This window comes from Pristiophorus japonicus, chromosome 5 (genome assembly GCF_044704955.1).
Source record: "Pristiophorus japonicus isolate sPriJap1 chromosome 5, sPriJap1.hap1, whole genome shotgun sequence".
Classification (NCBI taxonomy): domain Eukaryota; kingdom Metazoa; phylum Chordata; class Chondrichthyes; family Pristiophoridae; genus Pristiophorus; species Pristiophorus japonicus.
Window position 1 is genome coordinate 145,582,179 of NC_091981.1, and position 17,214 is coordinate 145,599,392.

General features: G+C 43.2%; 1 protein-coding gene across 3 annotated transcripts in view; it reads left to right on the plus strand.

The window, feature by feature from the left end:
* Nucleotides 1-17,214, plus strand: part of dgkb (diacylglycerol kinase, beta) — a 1,139,682-nt gene that overhangs the window by 241,234 nt on the left and 881,234 nt on the right. For all 3 annotated transcript variants that reach the window (XM_070881012.1, XM_070881013.1, XM_070881014.1), the window contains exons 7-9: nucleotides 7,128-7,245; nucleotides 8,569-8,657; nucleotides 8,758-8,874. In XM_070881012.1, coding sequence (XP_070737113.1) covers nucleotides 7,128-7,245; nucleotides 8,569-8,657; nucleotides 8,758-8,874 — 324 coding nt within the window. The remainder of the gene's footprint in view (nucleotides 1-7,127; nucleotides 7,246-8,568; nucleotides 8,658-8,757; nucleotides 8,875-17,214) is intronic.

The following is a 17,214-nucleotide window of genomic DNA, read 5'->3' on the forward strand; positions in this document are numbered from 1 at the left end:
GGGCTTCATGGTGTGCGCACAGCTCTCTGCAATGTTAGAGGCAGACTCCTCCACACTCCTCACCATTGCCGAGAGGCTCTCAGTGGCCCTTGCCATGCATCTATCATGTCAGTGTGCATGGCCGTCACCCTTCTTGTGTACGCCTTCTCATTGAGGTCCTCCTCTGAGTCCTGTGCAGCAGAACTCGTGCGCGAACCCCTCCTCCGGGGGGCCGGCTCCCGATCTACCCTTTCCCCTTGCCCTTGCTGCAGCCTGCTAGGCCCCGGTGCATCATCCAGTGCAGACCCCTCTGCTAAGCTAGCCTCTAACGAATGCGCAGTGGCAGTCTCTGGGCTGGTGCCTGCGGGTGAGCAATGCAATGATGCAATACTTGGCTCCTCCTCCTCCTCTCCCTCATCAGTGTCATGGGGGGGCTCAGAGACAGGCTACCCATCTGCTTGCTGATTATCTGAAAGCATAAATGGCACAAGACTCACGTTAAATGAGGGCAAGGTGGCAGGAATCGAGCAAGGAAGGCCATCAATCATCGGAGCTGGAAAGTGATAAAGCCTTCTGATGTGATGGGGAAGAGGGATGAGAAAAGGAATAGGGATAAAGATTCCATTGCTTCCCTCTCCGATGGCCACAGCACCCACCACCCGCGGGCCAATGAGCCACAGCACTCGCTCCTCCAGGTCAGAGAGTTCTTGCAGTTGAGGTTCACCCCCGCCAGTCCTCTGCTGCTCCCTTCGATTATGTGCCATCTTGGCCTGCAAAACAAAGGAATTTGTGTGAGTAAGAGTCCAGCTATACATGTGGGTGATATTCCTGTCATTGTTGCATAGCTGTGAATGTAGACAAGGCGTGAGATGAGGATGAGAGTTTGAATAGCTGCACATGTTTGGTGGGGGAGTGTTGTCTTGCGCAGTGTGCACAGACAGAGGTTCAGAGGCTGGTATGTAGGAGGTGTGGAAGCATGTACTCACCTTCACCATCCGAGTGAGGTCATTGAACTTCTTCCGGCACTGTGTCAAGGTTCTATCGACTACAGTGCTAGCCGACACCTCCTTGGCCACTTCTCTCCACATGTCCCTGAAGATTTACGGCAATTGCCTCCTTCCAGATGCGGGGAACAGTGCATCCCTCCTTCTCTCCACTTCCCCCACCAATGCCTCCAATGCCACATCACTGAATCGCCTTGCCCTCTCCCTTCCAGCAAGATTTGCAGCAGCCATCCCAGAAAGTTGTTGCACTAGCTCACAGCTCACAGCTCTCCCTCAAATGCAGCACTACTGAAAATGAGCAAGTGCAGCTTCTTATAACTTCCCCTTTAAGAGCTGGAATCAGCCAATGTGAAGCATTGAAGGATGATTGCTGAATACAAGTCACCTGAAATTGGATAGCGCTCTGCTATTAGTGCCCCACTGAGGTCAATGACGCCTCATTTACCTTCCTTACCTGGGGTGCTAAAGCCCAATTTAGCAGAAGTTAGCAATAGTACCGACCCCTGGGGAACACTACTGTATACCTTCCTCCAGTCCAATAAACAACCATTCACCACTACTCTAAATGTATAAGATAATGAGGGGGCTTGACAAGGTGGATGCAGAGAAGATATTTCCACTCATAGGGGAAACTAAAATTAGGGGGCATAGTCTCAGAATAACAGCCCGCCCATTTAAAACTGAGATGAAGAGGAATTTCTTCTCAGAGGATTGTAAATCTGTGGAATTCTCTTCCCCAGAGAGCTGTGGAGGCTGGGACATTGAATATATTTGAGGTGGAGATAGATAAAGGAATAAAGCGTTATGGGGAACGGGCGGGGAAGTGGAGCTGAGTCCATGATCAGATCAGTCATGATCTTATTAAATGGCGGAGTAGGCTCGAGGAGCCAAATGGCCTACTCCTGCTCCTATTTCTTATGTTCTTATGTTCTGTTTCCTGTCACTTAGCCAATTTTGTATCCATGCTGCCACTGTCCCTTTTATTCCATCGGCTTCAACTTTGCTGGCAAGCCTGTTATGTGGCACTTTTATCACATTTGCCTGATCTAAGCAGCTGCCCATGCTAAGCTTGGTCAGTGTACCTGGTGGGGACTGTAATGGCAAGCAGTATGATTGGACTGGACATTGCAGCACCAGCAGACAATGTCACAGAATCATAAGGCATGGGCTCACTTGGCAGTCTCGATTATGCTGCCATGGGTGGTGTCAAATGGAAGTGGGGCACTCCCCAAAAAGGAGGATGGAAAAATCAGTGAGAAATCTGCCCTAGGATAAGGGCAGTATGTCACCCCAGTTTCGATCACTTCAGTTTAGCTCCAATCGCTAGTAAATTCAGATAAACTTACAGTTACCTTATGTGCTTTAGCATGGGAAAAATTATGTTATTGTCTTACATAATAATTGGCAAATGTTACAGCAATGAACAGTAATTGGTTTAGTGTTCTGAAATTTTGTGTTTACGTGAATTCAAAATTAAAATATTATTATGACTATCTGGATCCTGATAGAAAATATTTGTCACATTATTTGCAGATGTCACTATGTATGATGATTTAATCAAACTAATTGGAATTTAACCAACCAGATTTAATCTCTAAGGCCTCAGCTCTGTGTCGCACTCGAGGGAAATTGTATCCATGTTACCTTCTGCTATCAGAAATAATAAGCAACAGAAGCATTGGAAGCTGCAAGAGGTGTTGAAACTCTTTTTGGAGTTCATCTGCAAAACAAAAAAACATTAAACGGTGCCACCCGACCTGGGTGACACTCCAGACATTTACAAGGCCCTTTTTTTTTCCCCCTTTTTTTTTTGTGTTTTTCTTTTTTTGTTTTTTTTTGGGCACTAAAATCACAATTTTCCCCAGTGCCCCCTATAAAAGGGAGGGGGACACTAAAAGCACTGGCAATTAAAACAAATTAAACTTAAAAACGTAAAATCAAATTAAAATTTGGTTCAAGAGGTGTTGAAACTCTTTTGAGTTTACCTGCGAAAACATAAAACATTAAAGAGTGCCACCCGACCTGGGTGACACTCCAGACATTTACAAGGCCCTTTTTTTCCCCCCTTTTTTTTGTTTTTTTTTTGTGTTTTTCTTTTTTTGGTTTTTTTTTTGGGCACTAAAATCACAATTTTTCCCCAGTGCCCCCTATAAAAGGGAAGGGGACACTAAAAGCACCGGCAATTAAAACAAATTAACTGTAAAACGTAAAATCAAATTAAAATTTGGTTGCCGGGCGTGATGATGCACTCCAGTCCCTCCGGTGCCCACCTCTTCAAGAGGTGTTGAAGCCTGTATGTCTGTTCTCACAGGTGGAAGTTGATTAACCAATGCAAGCAACTGAGTACAAGGGAGGGAAATAGCAGAAGGCATGAAAGTGTGGGATTGGTAAAAATCAAGAAATACCCGAGGCTCCTGTTTATTAGTGTTCTGTGCTATTTTATTGCAAAATACATGATATATGAATACTAGAGGGAGTACAATGCTTGACTGAAATTTGGAATACAACCAAGCTTCGATAGCCTGATTGAAGCAGCTTGCATCGAGACTTTAGTTCGGATTTGAATCCTATGTGATAGGATGGATTTCTCTTTTTGGTTTGTAATTCAATGCAATGAGATGCCCAGGGCCTGAAATTCCACTTTTAATGGAAAATATGAGAATCCCTGTTTTGTCCACAATTAATAACCAGCGAATGAAATTACATAGGATTACATAAGATATATGGCACAGAAACAGGCTACTTGGCCAAACCAGTCCATGCCGGCGTTTATGCTCCACTCGAGCCTTGTTCTGTCTTTCCTCATCTAACTCTGTCAGCCTAACCTCTATTCCCTTCTCTCTCATTTGCCTATCTAGCCTCCCCTTAAATGCATCTATACTATTTGCTTCAACCACTCTCTGTGGTAGCAAGTTCCACATTTCCACCATTCTCTGTTTAAAAAAGTTTTTTCTGAATTCCCTATTTGATTTCTTGATGACGATCTTATATTGATGACCTTTAGTTATGCTCTTCCCCACAAGTGAAAACTCTCTCTCTCTATCTATTCTATCAAAAACTTTCATAATTTGAATGACCTCTATTAGGTCACCCCTCAACCCTCTCTTTTTTCAAGAGAAAAGAGACCCAGCTTGTTCATCCTTTCCTCGTGAGTATACCCTCGCATTTCTGGTATCATCCTTGTAAATCTTTTTGCACCCTCTCCAGTGCCTTTTTATAATATGGCAACCTGAATTGTACACAGTACGCCAATTGTGGTCTAACCAAGGTTCGGTGCAAGTTTTTCAATTCTATCCCTCTAGAAATAAATCCTTGTGCTTGGTTTGCTTTTTTATGGCCTTCTTAACCTGTATCGCTACTTTTTGTGATTTGTGCATTTGTATTCTGAGATCTCTTTGCTCTTAGGCACCATTTAGATTTGTATTTTCCAAGTAATAAATTATTTTTCTTTTTTTCTAACCAAAATGTAATACCTCACATTTATCTGTGTTGAAATTAATTTGCCAATTATTTGCCAATTAAATTGTGAGAATGACTGGCAGTCGATTTTCACCTTTGGCCATGGATGGATTGATTGCAACGCCATTTTTTTGGTTGGTCTTCATTTGCATTTGACTGGTAACCTACCAGTGAAGCATCCACAGAGCACAGGCCTGTAGTAAGGGATTGAAGGAGATGGTTGGGCCAATTGGATAGGGAAGTGGGGCGGTGACAGAAAGCATTTTTGAAGATTAACAGTGATGCGCAGTGAGAACAATTATGCTCATCTTAATGCCCAAAAAGTACCAATTAAATTATTTTTTATTGTTCCCAAAGCTGCTTCCAACAATCCCTTTAAGGGAGTGTAGTTCTGTCTGTTTCACACTCTGTTGTGCGGAGGGCGGTGGGGGCGGGGGTATGCATCCAGCACTCAACTGGCAAGTTTTACTGCACCAAAATTGTACTGGGATCCTAATGATATCATAGAACCCTGATTTGTATTCAATAATTAAGCTCATAAGAACATAATAAGAACATAAGAATTAGGAACAGGAGTAGGCCATCTAGCCCCTCGAGCCTGCTCCGCCATTCAACAAGATCATGGCTGATCTAGCTGTGGACCCAGCTCCACTTACCCGCCCGCTCCCAGTAACCCTTAATTCCCTTATTGGTTCAAAATCTATCTATCTGTGATTTGAATACATTCAATGAGCTAGCCTCAGCTGCTTCCCTGGGCAGAGAATTCCACAAATTCACAACCCTCTGGGAGAAGAAATTCCTTCTCAACTCGGTTTTAAATTGGCTCCTCCATATTTTGAGGCTGTGCCCCCTAGTTCTAGTCTCCCCGACCAGTGGAAACAACCTCTCTGCCTCTATCTTGTCTATCCCTTTCATTATCTTAAATGTTTCTATAAGATCACCCCTCATCCTTCTGAACTCCAACAAGTAAAGACCCAGTCTACTCAATCTATCATCATAAGGTAACCCCCTCATCTCCGGAATCAGCCTAGTGAATCGTCTCTATACCCCCTCCAAAGCTAGTATATCCTTCCTTTAGTAAGGTGACCAAAACTGCACGCAGTACTCCAGGTGCAGCCTCATCAATACCCAATACAGTTGCAGCAGGACCTCCCTGCTTTTGTACTCCATCCCTCTCGCAATGAAGGCCAACATTCCATTCGCCTTCCTGATTACCTGCTGCACCTGCAAACTAACTTTTTGGGATTCATGCACAAGAACCCCCAGGTCCCTCTGCACCGCAGCATGTTGTAATTTCTCCCCATTCAAATAATATTCCCTTTTACTGTTGTTTTTTCCCAAGGTGGATGATGTCACACTTTCCGACATTGTATTCCATCTGCCAAACCTTAGCCCATTCGCTTAACCTATCTAAATCTATTTGCATCCTCTCTGTGTCCTCTACACAACCCGCTTTCCCACCAATCTTTGTATCATCTATTTTGGCTGGAGTGCTGGCCACCTAATTCGGGGTCCTTTCTATAATTGCATTGGACAGACCTCAGGCAGAAACTCGACATGATGTTCACTTTTGCCGTTTTGTTATTGCTACCGTGGCATGACCTCATCTCTATCATCTAGAAGGAGAACTGCATGCCAGGAGATCTTTAAAAAAGGGGACAAGTCCAACCGCAGGTTACCAGTCGAATGCAAATGAGGACCAATCAAAAAAATGGCGTTGCAATTAATCCACGTGGACCACTTTCCATATCTCGGGAGCCTGCTATCAGCAAGGGCAGAATAGACGACGAGGTCCAACACCGCTTCCAGTGCGCCTGAGGAAGAGAGTGTTCAAAGACCAGGCCCTGCTCACGACGCCCCAAACTCCATCAGAGAAAAAATATGATGCTGAGTATTTCCAGATTTTTCTTGTATGGCTTCTTGGTGCTGGTTAATGAAGACGAGGATGCAACTTTTCCTCCAACAGTCTTGGCTATGGATATTGTGTGTCAGAGTGGAGACCCCGGAAAGAGGATTGGGAGAAATATCTTTGAGAGAGGAAATGTTCAAAGGCAAAAACTAAAATAAATATTGCAGGTACTAGGAAGTGATCTAATGTTTGGTCAGATGATAGTTATAAATAGTTTGTGCTCTGCTCTTGCAGTTAATCTCACCTGAATCCCTCTATTATCATCTTTAATGAGTCCCACGTGTCTATATTTTCCCTAATAGTAATATTCTTTGCACAATAATAGAAAATGTTAGTTTGACTCAGTTGAGAGCACGCTGGCTTTTGTCCATTTAAATCCCATTTCAGGATTTAGCAATATTATTTAGGTTGACACTTTAGTGCAGGATTAAGGGAGTGTTGCATTGTTAGAGATGCTGTCCATCAGAATAAGATGTTAAAACTGAGGCCCCATTCGTCTGTTCAGGTAGATGTTAAAGATTCCACGGGACTATTCAAAAAAGAAGAGTGTGTTCTTGTGGTGTCCTGGACAACATTCATTGCTGTTTGTGGAATCATGTGCATAAATTGGCCACATCATTTGTATACATAATAACAGTAATTACACTGCAAAAATAATTTCTGTAACAATTAGTAATCTGCTACATAAATGTACAGGTATTTACATTTTTTCATTGAAGGTGCCAGATCCCATAAAATGCTTTAACTTGGATTGTTGATTTGTTCTCCTTTTGTAGAATGTGAAGGATGATGGACAACACGTGTGGAGACTGAAGCACTTTAACAAACCTGCCTACTGCAATCTCTGCTTAAACATGCTGATTGGTCTTGGCAAGCAAGGCCTCTGCTGTTCATGTGAGTATTGTGTAATGTGGAAAATATACTGTCAAACCCCAGGTATGCAGTACAACAATATCTTTACGAAGTTCCATTATTTGAATATACAAGATGGATTATATATAAAAGAATGGTTCCTGTCTGCCCTTACAGAGTATATAAAGTAACATTCTGGAGTATTTTGTTAAGCAATAGCTGATCTCTTAATGGACCTGATAAGAATAATCTGTTTTTTTCCTTACTATGACTGAAAATCCCAGGACAATATTACCCTTAAATAATTAGCAGTGTGTATTTGCAACACCTAAGTTCTGATTGGTCCCCTTGGAAGATAAGACCAGATTTCTGATTGATCCCCTTGGAGGATAGAATCATAGAATGTTTACAGCACAAATGGAGGTAATTCGGCCTGTCAAACCCATGCCGGCTCTCTGTAAGAGCACTTTAGAAAAGATTTATGAGAATGATTCCAGAAGTGAGGGACTTCAGTTTAGTTGATAGACTTGGAGAAGCTAGGATTGTTCTCCTTGGAGCAGAGAAGATTGAGAGGAGATTTAATAGAGGTGTTCAAAATCATGAGGGGTCTGGGCAGAGTAGATAGAGAGAAACTGTTCCTATTGGCAGAAGGGTCAACAGATTTAAAGTGATTGGCAAAAGATCCAAAGGCAATGTAAGAAAAACAATTTTTACGCAACGAGTGGTTTGGATCAGGAATGCACTACCTGAAAGGGTGGTGGAGGAAGACTCAATCTTCGGTAAGTAACTGAAGGAAACAAATTTGTAGAGCTATGGGAAAAGGCAGGGGAGTGGGACTAGCTGAGAGTCCAAATTGGCTCGATGGGTCAAATGGCCTTCTTCTGTGCTGTAACCATTCTATGATTCTATAATTCAGCTGATGAAGGGTCTCCACCTGATATTTTCTCTTTTCAGGTGCTGTAGTCCAATAAAAACATTCTGCTTTTACTGGTTTTGCCTTGAGATCGAAAGAAAAGAAAGACTTGCCTTTATATAGCGTCTTTCATGAACATCAGATGTCTCAAAGCGCTTTACAGGCAATGAAGTACTTTTGGAGTGTAGTCACTGTTGTAATCTGGGAAACACGGCAGCCAACATACCCACAGCAAGCTTCCATAAACAGCAATGTGATAATGACCAGATAATCTGTTTTTGTTATGTTGATTGAGGGATAAATATTGACCAGGACACCAGGGATAACTCCCCTGCTCTTCTTCGAAATAGTGCCAAGGAATCTTTTATGTTCACCTGAGAAGGCAGACGGGGCCTCAGTTTAACGTCTCATCCAAAAGACAGTTATACTGACCTATGTTTTTAATTCTGCAGTCTGCAAGTATACAGTTCATGAACGCTGTGTGTCCAGAGCACCTCCCTCCTGCATCAACACATATGTCAAGTCCAAAAAGAATGCAACTGTAAGCTGTCCTCTAATTTATCTTTCACTGTGAATTGCATTGGCTTTAAATTACAGACTTGGTGTATTTTCGAAACAAATGACACATATGCCTCCCATAGGTCATGCATCACTTCTGGGTGGAAGGAAACTGTCCAAAGAAATGCGACAAGTGCCACAAAGCCATCAAATGTTATCAGGGTCTTACAGGCCTTCACTGTGTTTGGTGTCAAATCACTGTAAGTATTTGCGACTCCATCCATTCACAGATATTAATCACTGGCAGCAAATATAGAGGGTATCCCAACAGGGAAGCATTCTTAAGTTGTGTTGTTTTCAATATAAATAAACAGCATAACCTCATATTGTACCATTGTATGCTGTAGTGTTATTTAATTAATATATTTCCTTATAATTCTGATTTACAAATGAATTTACTATCATATAACAATTTGAATTCTGCTGTTACAATATTGAAGTAGCTTTGCATATTAGTTGTAATTGAGCTGTGTGATGCTGATAGCAAATGTGTTGACGCTACAGTTTATCTGTGTTAATGCCTTTATTAAATAGTGGACAGAGGAATTTCATACATTTCAAATCTATTTGATACTAATATTGCGGAACATGATTTCAACTTGTAATCAGTGTTAATTTCAACCAGCACTAGTTTTAACTACTGTTGGCACAGTTTCCAGTTTAATGAGACGACAGTATAATGAAATGTTATAAGATTGTAGAATGCAAGGATGACACTGTAATTTAGTTGTGCTTAGATATCAACAAATAAATCAAGCTTTGTTGCTCTGGGTCATGATGTCATCCTCTAAAGGGAGCTATAGTGCAGACAGTTGCGGCCTCGCCGGGTGTGTACGAAGTGTGCACGGACCCGGTGAGGCCTTGCAAAAGCCGATTTTCTGGACGCAATGCTTATACGCTGAAAACCGGCTTTTCCAATCTGTCAAAGAGTTCTCTAGACAGATCCTCTGCATCCCCGGGAGAAGGACATCCACGCATGAGAGATTGGGCTATTTACCCAACTCTTGCCCAGCGAATGGCATTCAAACTTTTACACCTGGTAAAAGCAGGTACATAGCTTACTTTTACCAGCGTAAGAGTTTTAATTCATATAGGGCTAGACTTTTGTTTTCATTTTCGATGGTTTTCTCGGCGGTGCAGCTGTTTTTTGATGAAAAACCGCCCGGCGAAAGATTCCTCTTTATTTTTTAAAGAGTTCCGCCCACATTTTGAAAAGACTGCTGGGGGCCAAACTGCCCACATGCACTGCCGAGAAAGCCACCAGGATCTAAGTTTAGCCTCAACGGGGACCCATACACACCGCCGAGGAAACCGCCCATGAGAAACTGCCTGAAACAGGGTGGGAGGTGAGTACCCTGCAAAGTAAGGTAAGTTAAAGGATTTTTATAATTATTTTTACATTTCTAAAACGGCGATTACGTTAAAAAGTGTCTTGAGAATGTTTTATAACTTTTTATTTTTTGTTTAAGTGAAAAAATATTTGTTGAGTTTTCTCCCCTCCCTCGGCCCAGCCTTGGACTAAATTTTAGTACTTACCGTCCATTCCGGTAAGAACCACCCGTTTCACCTAGTTTCGCCTTTAACCGCCAAAAAACCGCCGAGAATCTTAGTGCAAGATCCATTTTATCGCCGGCGATATTTTTCACCTTTATTATGAAAATTTTCGCCAGCGTTAGTTGTAGAACGTTAGCAATGTTCCTGGGCAGCAATCGGGTGGATAGGGAAAGTCTAGCCCATGATAAAAATGAAATTTAAACACTCATTTTTATATTAAAAACCCTAACCATTAAGGTAAGTTTATTTTTAACACTATTAAAACACGTTAAAAAAAATTCCAAAAAGTATATATTTAATTACATTTAATTTCAATGAATTTTAAATATGCTGTTTTTTGATGTTTTAGGGGTTTTTCTCATTGATAGTAATGGGAACGCTTACAAATGGAGTTCTCATTTTTATCAATGAGAATATTACATGCTGATTGGTGGTCCAGGCCTACGTGATTCCAGCATGTACGTAAGTATCTGAAAGACATCTTCTCATGCACTGCGCAGCGAATCTAGGCCTCTGACCGAGATCTACGTTCCTCTGGGACAACCAGGTATTTGCGTAGATTTTTTTCGGGTCAGAGGCGCTCATACGAAGAAACATAGAAACTTAGAAAATAGGTGCAGGAGTATGCCATTCGGCCCTTCGACCTGCACCACCATTCAATAAGATCATGGCTGATCATTCCCTCAGTACCCCTTTCCTGCTTTCTCTCCATACCCCTTGCTCCCCTTAGCCGTAAGGGCCATATCTAACTCCCTCTTGAATAGATCCAATGAACTGGCATCAACAACTCTCTGCGGCAGGAATTCCACAGGTTAACAACTCTCTGAGTGAAGAGGTTTCTCCTCATCTCAGTCTTAAATGGCCTCCCCCTTATCCTAAGACTGTGTCCCCTGGTTCTGGACTTCCCCAACATCGGGAACATTCTTCCCGCATCTAACGTCCAGTCCCGTCAGAATCTTATATGTTTCTATGAGATCCCCCTCATCCTTCTAAACTCCAGTGTATAAAGGCCCAGTTGATCCAGTCACTCCTCATATGTCAGTCCAGCCATCCCGGGAATCAGTCTGGTGAACCTTCGCTGCACTCCCTCAATGGCAAGAATGTCCTTCCTCAGATTAGGAGACCAAAACTGAACACAATATTCCAAGTGAGGCCTCATCAAGGACTCGTACAACTGCAGTAAGACCTCCCTGCTCCTATACTCAAATTCCCTAGCTATGAAGACCAACATACCATTTGCCTTCTTCACCACCTGCTGTACCTGCATGCCAACTTTCAATGACTGATGAACCATGACACCCAGGTCTCGTTGCACCTCCACTTTTCCTAATCTGCCGCCATTCAGATAATATTCTGCCTTCGTGTTTTTGCCACCAAAGTGGATAACCTCACATTTATCCACATTATACTGCATCTGCCATGCATTTGCCCACTCACCTAACCTGTCCAAGTCACCCTGCAGCCTCTTAGAGTCCTCCTCACAGCTCACACTGTCCCCCAGCTTAGTGTCATCTGCAAACTTGGAGATATTACACTCAATTCCTTCATCTAAATCATTAATGTATATTGTAAAGAGCTGGGGTCCCAGCACTGAGCCCTGCGGCACCCCACTAGTCACTGTCTACCATTCTGAAAAGGATTCATTTATCCCGACTCTCTGCTTCCTGTCTGCCAACCAGTTCTCTATCCACGTCAATACATTACCCCAATACCATGTGCTTTAGTTTTGCACACCAATCTCTTGTGTGGGACCTTGTCAAAAGCCTTTTGAAAGTCCAAATACACCACATCCACTGGTTCTCCCTTGTCCAGTCTACTCGTTACATCCTCAAAAATTTCCAGAAGATTTGTCAAGCATGATTTCCCTTTCTTGGACCGATCCTGTCACTGCTTTCCAAATGCGCTGCTATTTCATCCTTAATAATTGATTCCAACATTTTCCCCACTACTGATGTCAGGCTAACTGGTCTATAATTACGTGTTTTCTCTCTCCCTCGCTTTTTAAAAAGTGGTGTTACATTAGCTGCCCTCCAGTCCATAGGAACTGATCCAAAGTTGATAGACTATTGAAAAATGGTCACTGATGCATCCACTATTTCTAGGGCCACTTCCTTAAGTACTCTGGAATGCAGACTATCAGGCCCGGGGATTTATTGGCCTTCAATCCCATCAATTTCCCTAACACAATTTCCTGCCTTCAGTTCCTCCATCTCACTAGACCCTCAGTCCCCTAGTACTTCCCAAAAGTTATTTGTGTCTTCCTTCGTGAAGACAGAACCAAAGTATTTGTTCAATTGGTCTGCCATTTCTTTGTTCCCCATTATAAATTCACTTGAAACCGACTACGTTTGTTTTCACTAATCTTTTTCTCTTCACATATCATCGAAGCTTTTGCAGTCAGTTTTTATGTTCCCGGCAAGCTTCCTCTTGTACTCTATTTTCCCCCTCTTAATTAACCCCTTTGTCCTCCTCTACTGAATTCTAAATTTCTCGCAGTCCTCAGGTTTGCTGCTTTTTCTGGACAAATTATATGCCTCTTCCTTGGATTTAACACTATCCTTAATTTCCCTTGTCAGCCACGGTTGAGCCACCTTCCCTGTTTTATTTTTACTTCAGACAGGGATGTACAATTGTTGAAGTTCATCCATGTGATCTTTAAATGTTTGTCATTGCCTATCCACTGTCAACCCTTTAAGTATCCTTTGCCGGTCTATTCTAGCCATTTCACACTTCATACCATCCAAGTTACCTTTCCTTAAGTTCAGGACCCTAGTTTCTGAATTAACTGTGTCACTCTCCATCTTAATAAAGATTTCTACCATGTTATGGTCACTCTTCCCCTAGGGGCCTCGCACAACAAGATTGCTAATTAGTCCTTTCTCATTACACATCACCCAGTCTTGGATGGCCAGCTCTCGAGTTGGTTCTTCGACATATTGGTCTGGAAAACTATCCCTAATACACTCCAGGAAATCCTCCTCCACCGCATTGCTACCAGTTTGGTTAGCCCAATCAATATGTAGATTAAAGTCACCCATGATAACTGCTGTACCTTTATTGCACGCATCCCTTATTTCTTGCTTGATGCTGTCTCCAGCCTCACTACTACTGTTTGGTGGTCTGTACACAACTCCCACTAGTGTTTTCTGCCCTTTGGTATTCCGTAGCTCCACCCATACCGATTCCACATCATCCAAGCTAATGCCCCTCCTTACTATTGTATTAATTTCCTCTTTAACCAGCAATGCCACCCTGCCTCCTTTTCCTTTCTGTCTATCCTTCCTAAATGTTGAATACCCCTGGATGCTGAGTTCCCAGCCTTGGTCAACCTGGAGCCATGTCTCCATGATGCCAATTACATCATATCCGTTAACTGCTATCTGCGCAGTTAGTTCGTCCACCTTATTCCGAATAATCCTCGCATTGAGGCACAGAGCCTTCAGGCTTGTCTTTCTAACACACTTTGTCCCTTTAGAATTTTGCTGTAATGTGGCCCTTTTTTCTTTTTGCCTTAGGTTTCTCTGCCCTCCACTTTTACTTTTCTTCTTTCTATCTTTTGCTTCTGCCCCCATTCTACTTCCTTCTGTCTCCCTGCATAGGTTCCCATCCCCCTGCCATATTAATTGAACTCCTCCCCAACAGCACTCGCAAACACTCCCCCTCATCCGGTTTGTACTGGTCCCACCTCCCCCAGAACCGGTTCCAATGTCCCAGGAATTTGAATCCCTCCCTTCTGCACCACTCCTCAAGCCAAGTATTCATCTGAGCTATCCTGCGATTCCTACTCTGACTAGCACGTGGCACTGGTGGCAATCCTGAGATTACTACTTTTGAGTTCCTACTTTTTAATTTAGCTTCTAGCTCCCTAAATTCATCTCATAGGACCTCATCCCTTTTTTACCTATATCGTTGGTACCTATATTCACCACGACAACTGACTATTCACCCTCCCTTTTCCAAATGTCCTGCACCCGCTCCAAGACATCCTTAACCCTTGCACCAGGGAGGCAACATACCATCCTGGAGTCTCGGTTGCGGCCGCAGACATGTCTATCTATTTCCCTTACAATAGAATCCCCTACCACTATAGCTTTCCAACTCTTTTTCCTGCCCTCCTGTGCAGCAAGACCATGAACTTGGCTGCTGCTGCTCTCCCCTAATGATTCATCCCCCCCAACAGTACCCAAAGCGGTGTATCTGTTTTGCAGAGGGATGACCGCAGGGGACCCCTGCACTACCTTCCTTGCACTGCTGTTCCTGTTGGTCACCCATTCCCTATCTGGCTGTGTACCCTTTACCTGCGGTAAGACCAACTCACTAAACGTGCTATTCACATCATTCTCAGCTTCGTGGATGCTTCAGAGTAAATGCACCCACAGCTCCAGTGCTGCAATGCGGTCTGTCAGGAGCTGCAGCCGGATACACTTCCCGCAAATATAGTCGCCAGGACACTGGAAGCGTCCCTGATTTCCCACATATTACAGGAGGAGCATAACACGTGTCCGAGCTCTCCTGCCATGACTTAACCCCTAGATTAACTTAATGGGCAACAATAATGCTAAATGTTATTGATAAAGAAAAGAAAAACTACTCACCAATCACCAGCCAATCACTTACCCCCTTGGCTGTGATGTCACTTTTCGCTTTCTTTCTACTTCTTTTTTGCCTTCTTTCCCTTCAGCTGCACCACGAAAAAAGCCTCCGACCGCAATTTTCCTCCCAATGTCTTATTACTCACTTGCAACCATCCAAAATTCTAGATCGATCCCCAAAACATCTCGGGGGAGAAATTCACATCGTTTGCGCATCAGGTCACAAACGATTTCTCGCCCGGAGTGGGGGTGGGGGGGCACTACTGCCTCCCACGGAATTGTGGGAGTTAGCGGAGGTGCAAACCAGCAATGCCCCGCTCCCGCCGGTAGCGCCCCAAGTCGCTCCGCTGCCGATGATGTCATTGGCGTGCGCAGTGATCCGTTTTTGTCCCGGAGCGGAAATTGTCCAGCACCCTGTGAGGCTACCGCAGGCGATGTTCGCGGCAGCCTCGTGGGTTGAGAACCAAGCCGCTCTCCGCTCAGGGTGAAAAGTAAAGGGGAGGTGCGTGCCACCATTTTTCTTTTTGCCAACTTACCGGTCGGGCCTTTTGTTTATGATTATGCGGTGACTGTGCTGCGGCCATGGCATCCCATTCCCCGGTAGCGTGGTGGTGGCCCCTCGCCCCACTGCAGAGCTCGCAGTGTGACCTCAACTTTAGTGGAAGGGGAGGGCTCTGTGCTCTGTGCATAGCGCTGGGAAATTTGTGTGCTCACCACCCCGGTCCCACGCAAAAGGAAGTGGAGCGTCCGACATTGCACTGCACTTCCTCTCGGGGGCAGTAACCCAATTTCACAGCTCGGGTGCGACTTCCGCTCCTGGCGCAGGAAGTCCCACCTCGCCTCGGTTAACCCAAACAGTGGGAGCCCGAATTTCGGCCTCCTTTTCTCCACTCCAATACTAATGGTTTTAAAAGAAGAGAAAATATCCTCCTCGTCTATGGATGTTAACTCCAAATAGATTATTCTATCTCACTCCACAGTGCTGGTCCTCTATCTAGCCAGTCCTTCCATCTTTCCTGTTTTTCTTTATTGTTATTTTGTATTCTCTGTTAGGTCTCCTTATACGATACCAAGAGAATAGACAGCCAATCTACTCTCAAGGTTTAGCCATTCATAGTCTGTAACTGATTACTGGGCGGTGCATGAGAGCAGCATGCATCAATTTCAAAATTCTCATCCTGGCTCACAAATGTCCTTTAGGGAAAGAAGCCTACTGTCCTTACCCGGTCTGGCCTATATGTGACTCCAGACCCACGATAATGTGGTTGACTATTAACTGCCCTCTGAAATGGCCGAACAAGCCACTCCATTGTATCAAACCACTACGAAAAATAAGAATAAAACCGAATGAACCACCCGGCATCGACCTAGGCATATAATTTGGCTGTGCACAGGCACATCCAGCCCAGTCAACCCTGCAAAGTCCTCCTCACAAATATCTGGGGATTTGTGCCAAAATTGGGAGAGTTGTCCCACAGACTAGTCAAGCAATAGCTTGACAGTTTGCTTGAGTATGAATATATGTTGGTATGAGGGGCGAGTTGGCTAAGGTAGATTGAGAAACTACATTAAAAGGAATGATGGTAGACAAACAATCGCTAGCATTTAAAGAATTGTACATAATTTACAACAAATATACATTCCTTCAAGGCACAAAAATCCCACGGGAAAAGTGATGCAACCGTGGCTAACAAGAGAAGTTAAAGTTAATATTAGATCAAAGGAACATGCTTATAATGTTATCAAAAAGAGTAGAAAGCCTGAGAATTGGGAAGATTTTGGAATTCAGCAAAAGAGGACCAAGAAATTGATAAGGAAAGAAACATAAAAACAGATTGTAAAAGTTTTCTATAGGTGTGTAAATAGGAAGAGATTAGTGAAAATAAACACGGGCCCATTAGAGGCAGAGACAGGAGAAATTATAATGGGCAATAAGGAAGTGGCAGAGACATTAAAAATATATTTTGCATCTGTCTTCACGGTAGAAGACATAAAAAACATTGCAGAAATAATGGGAAACCAGGGGTCTATAGAGAATGAGAAACTTAAAGAAATCAGTATAAGTAAAGATATAATACTGGAGAAATTAATGGAACTAAGTGGCGACACATCCCCTGGATCTAACGACATGCATCCTCGGGTTTTAAAAGAGATAACTGTAGAGATAGTGGATGCACTGGTATTAATCTTCAAGAAATCCCTAGATTCTAGAACTATCCCCAAGGATTAGAAGAAAATAAACATAACCCTGCTATTTAAGAAAGGAGGAAGTGAAAAAACAGAACTACAGGAATTTTTTGAAGATGTAACTAGTAGGATGGTTAAGAGGGGAACAGTGGATGTAGTGAACTTGGATTTTCAAAAAGCATTTGATAAGATGCCACATAAAAGGTT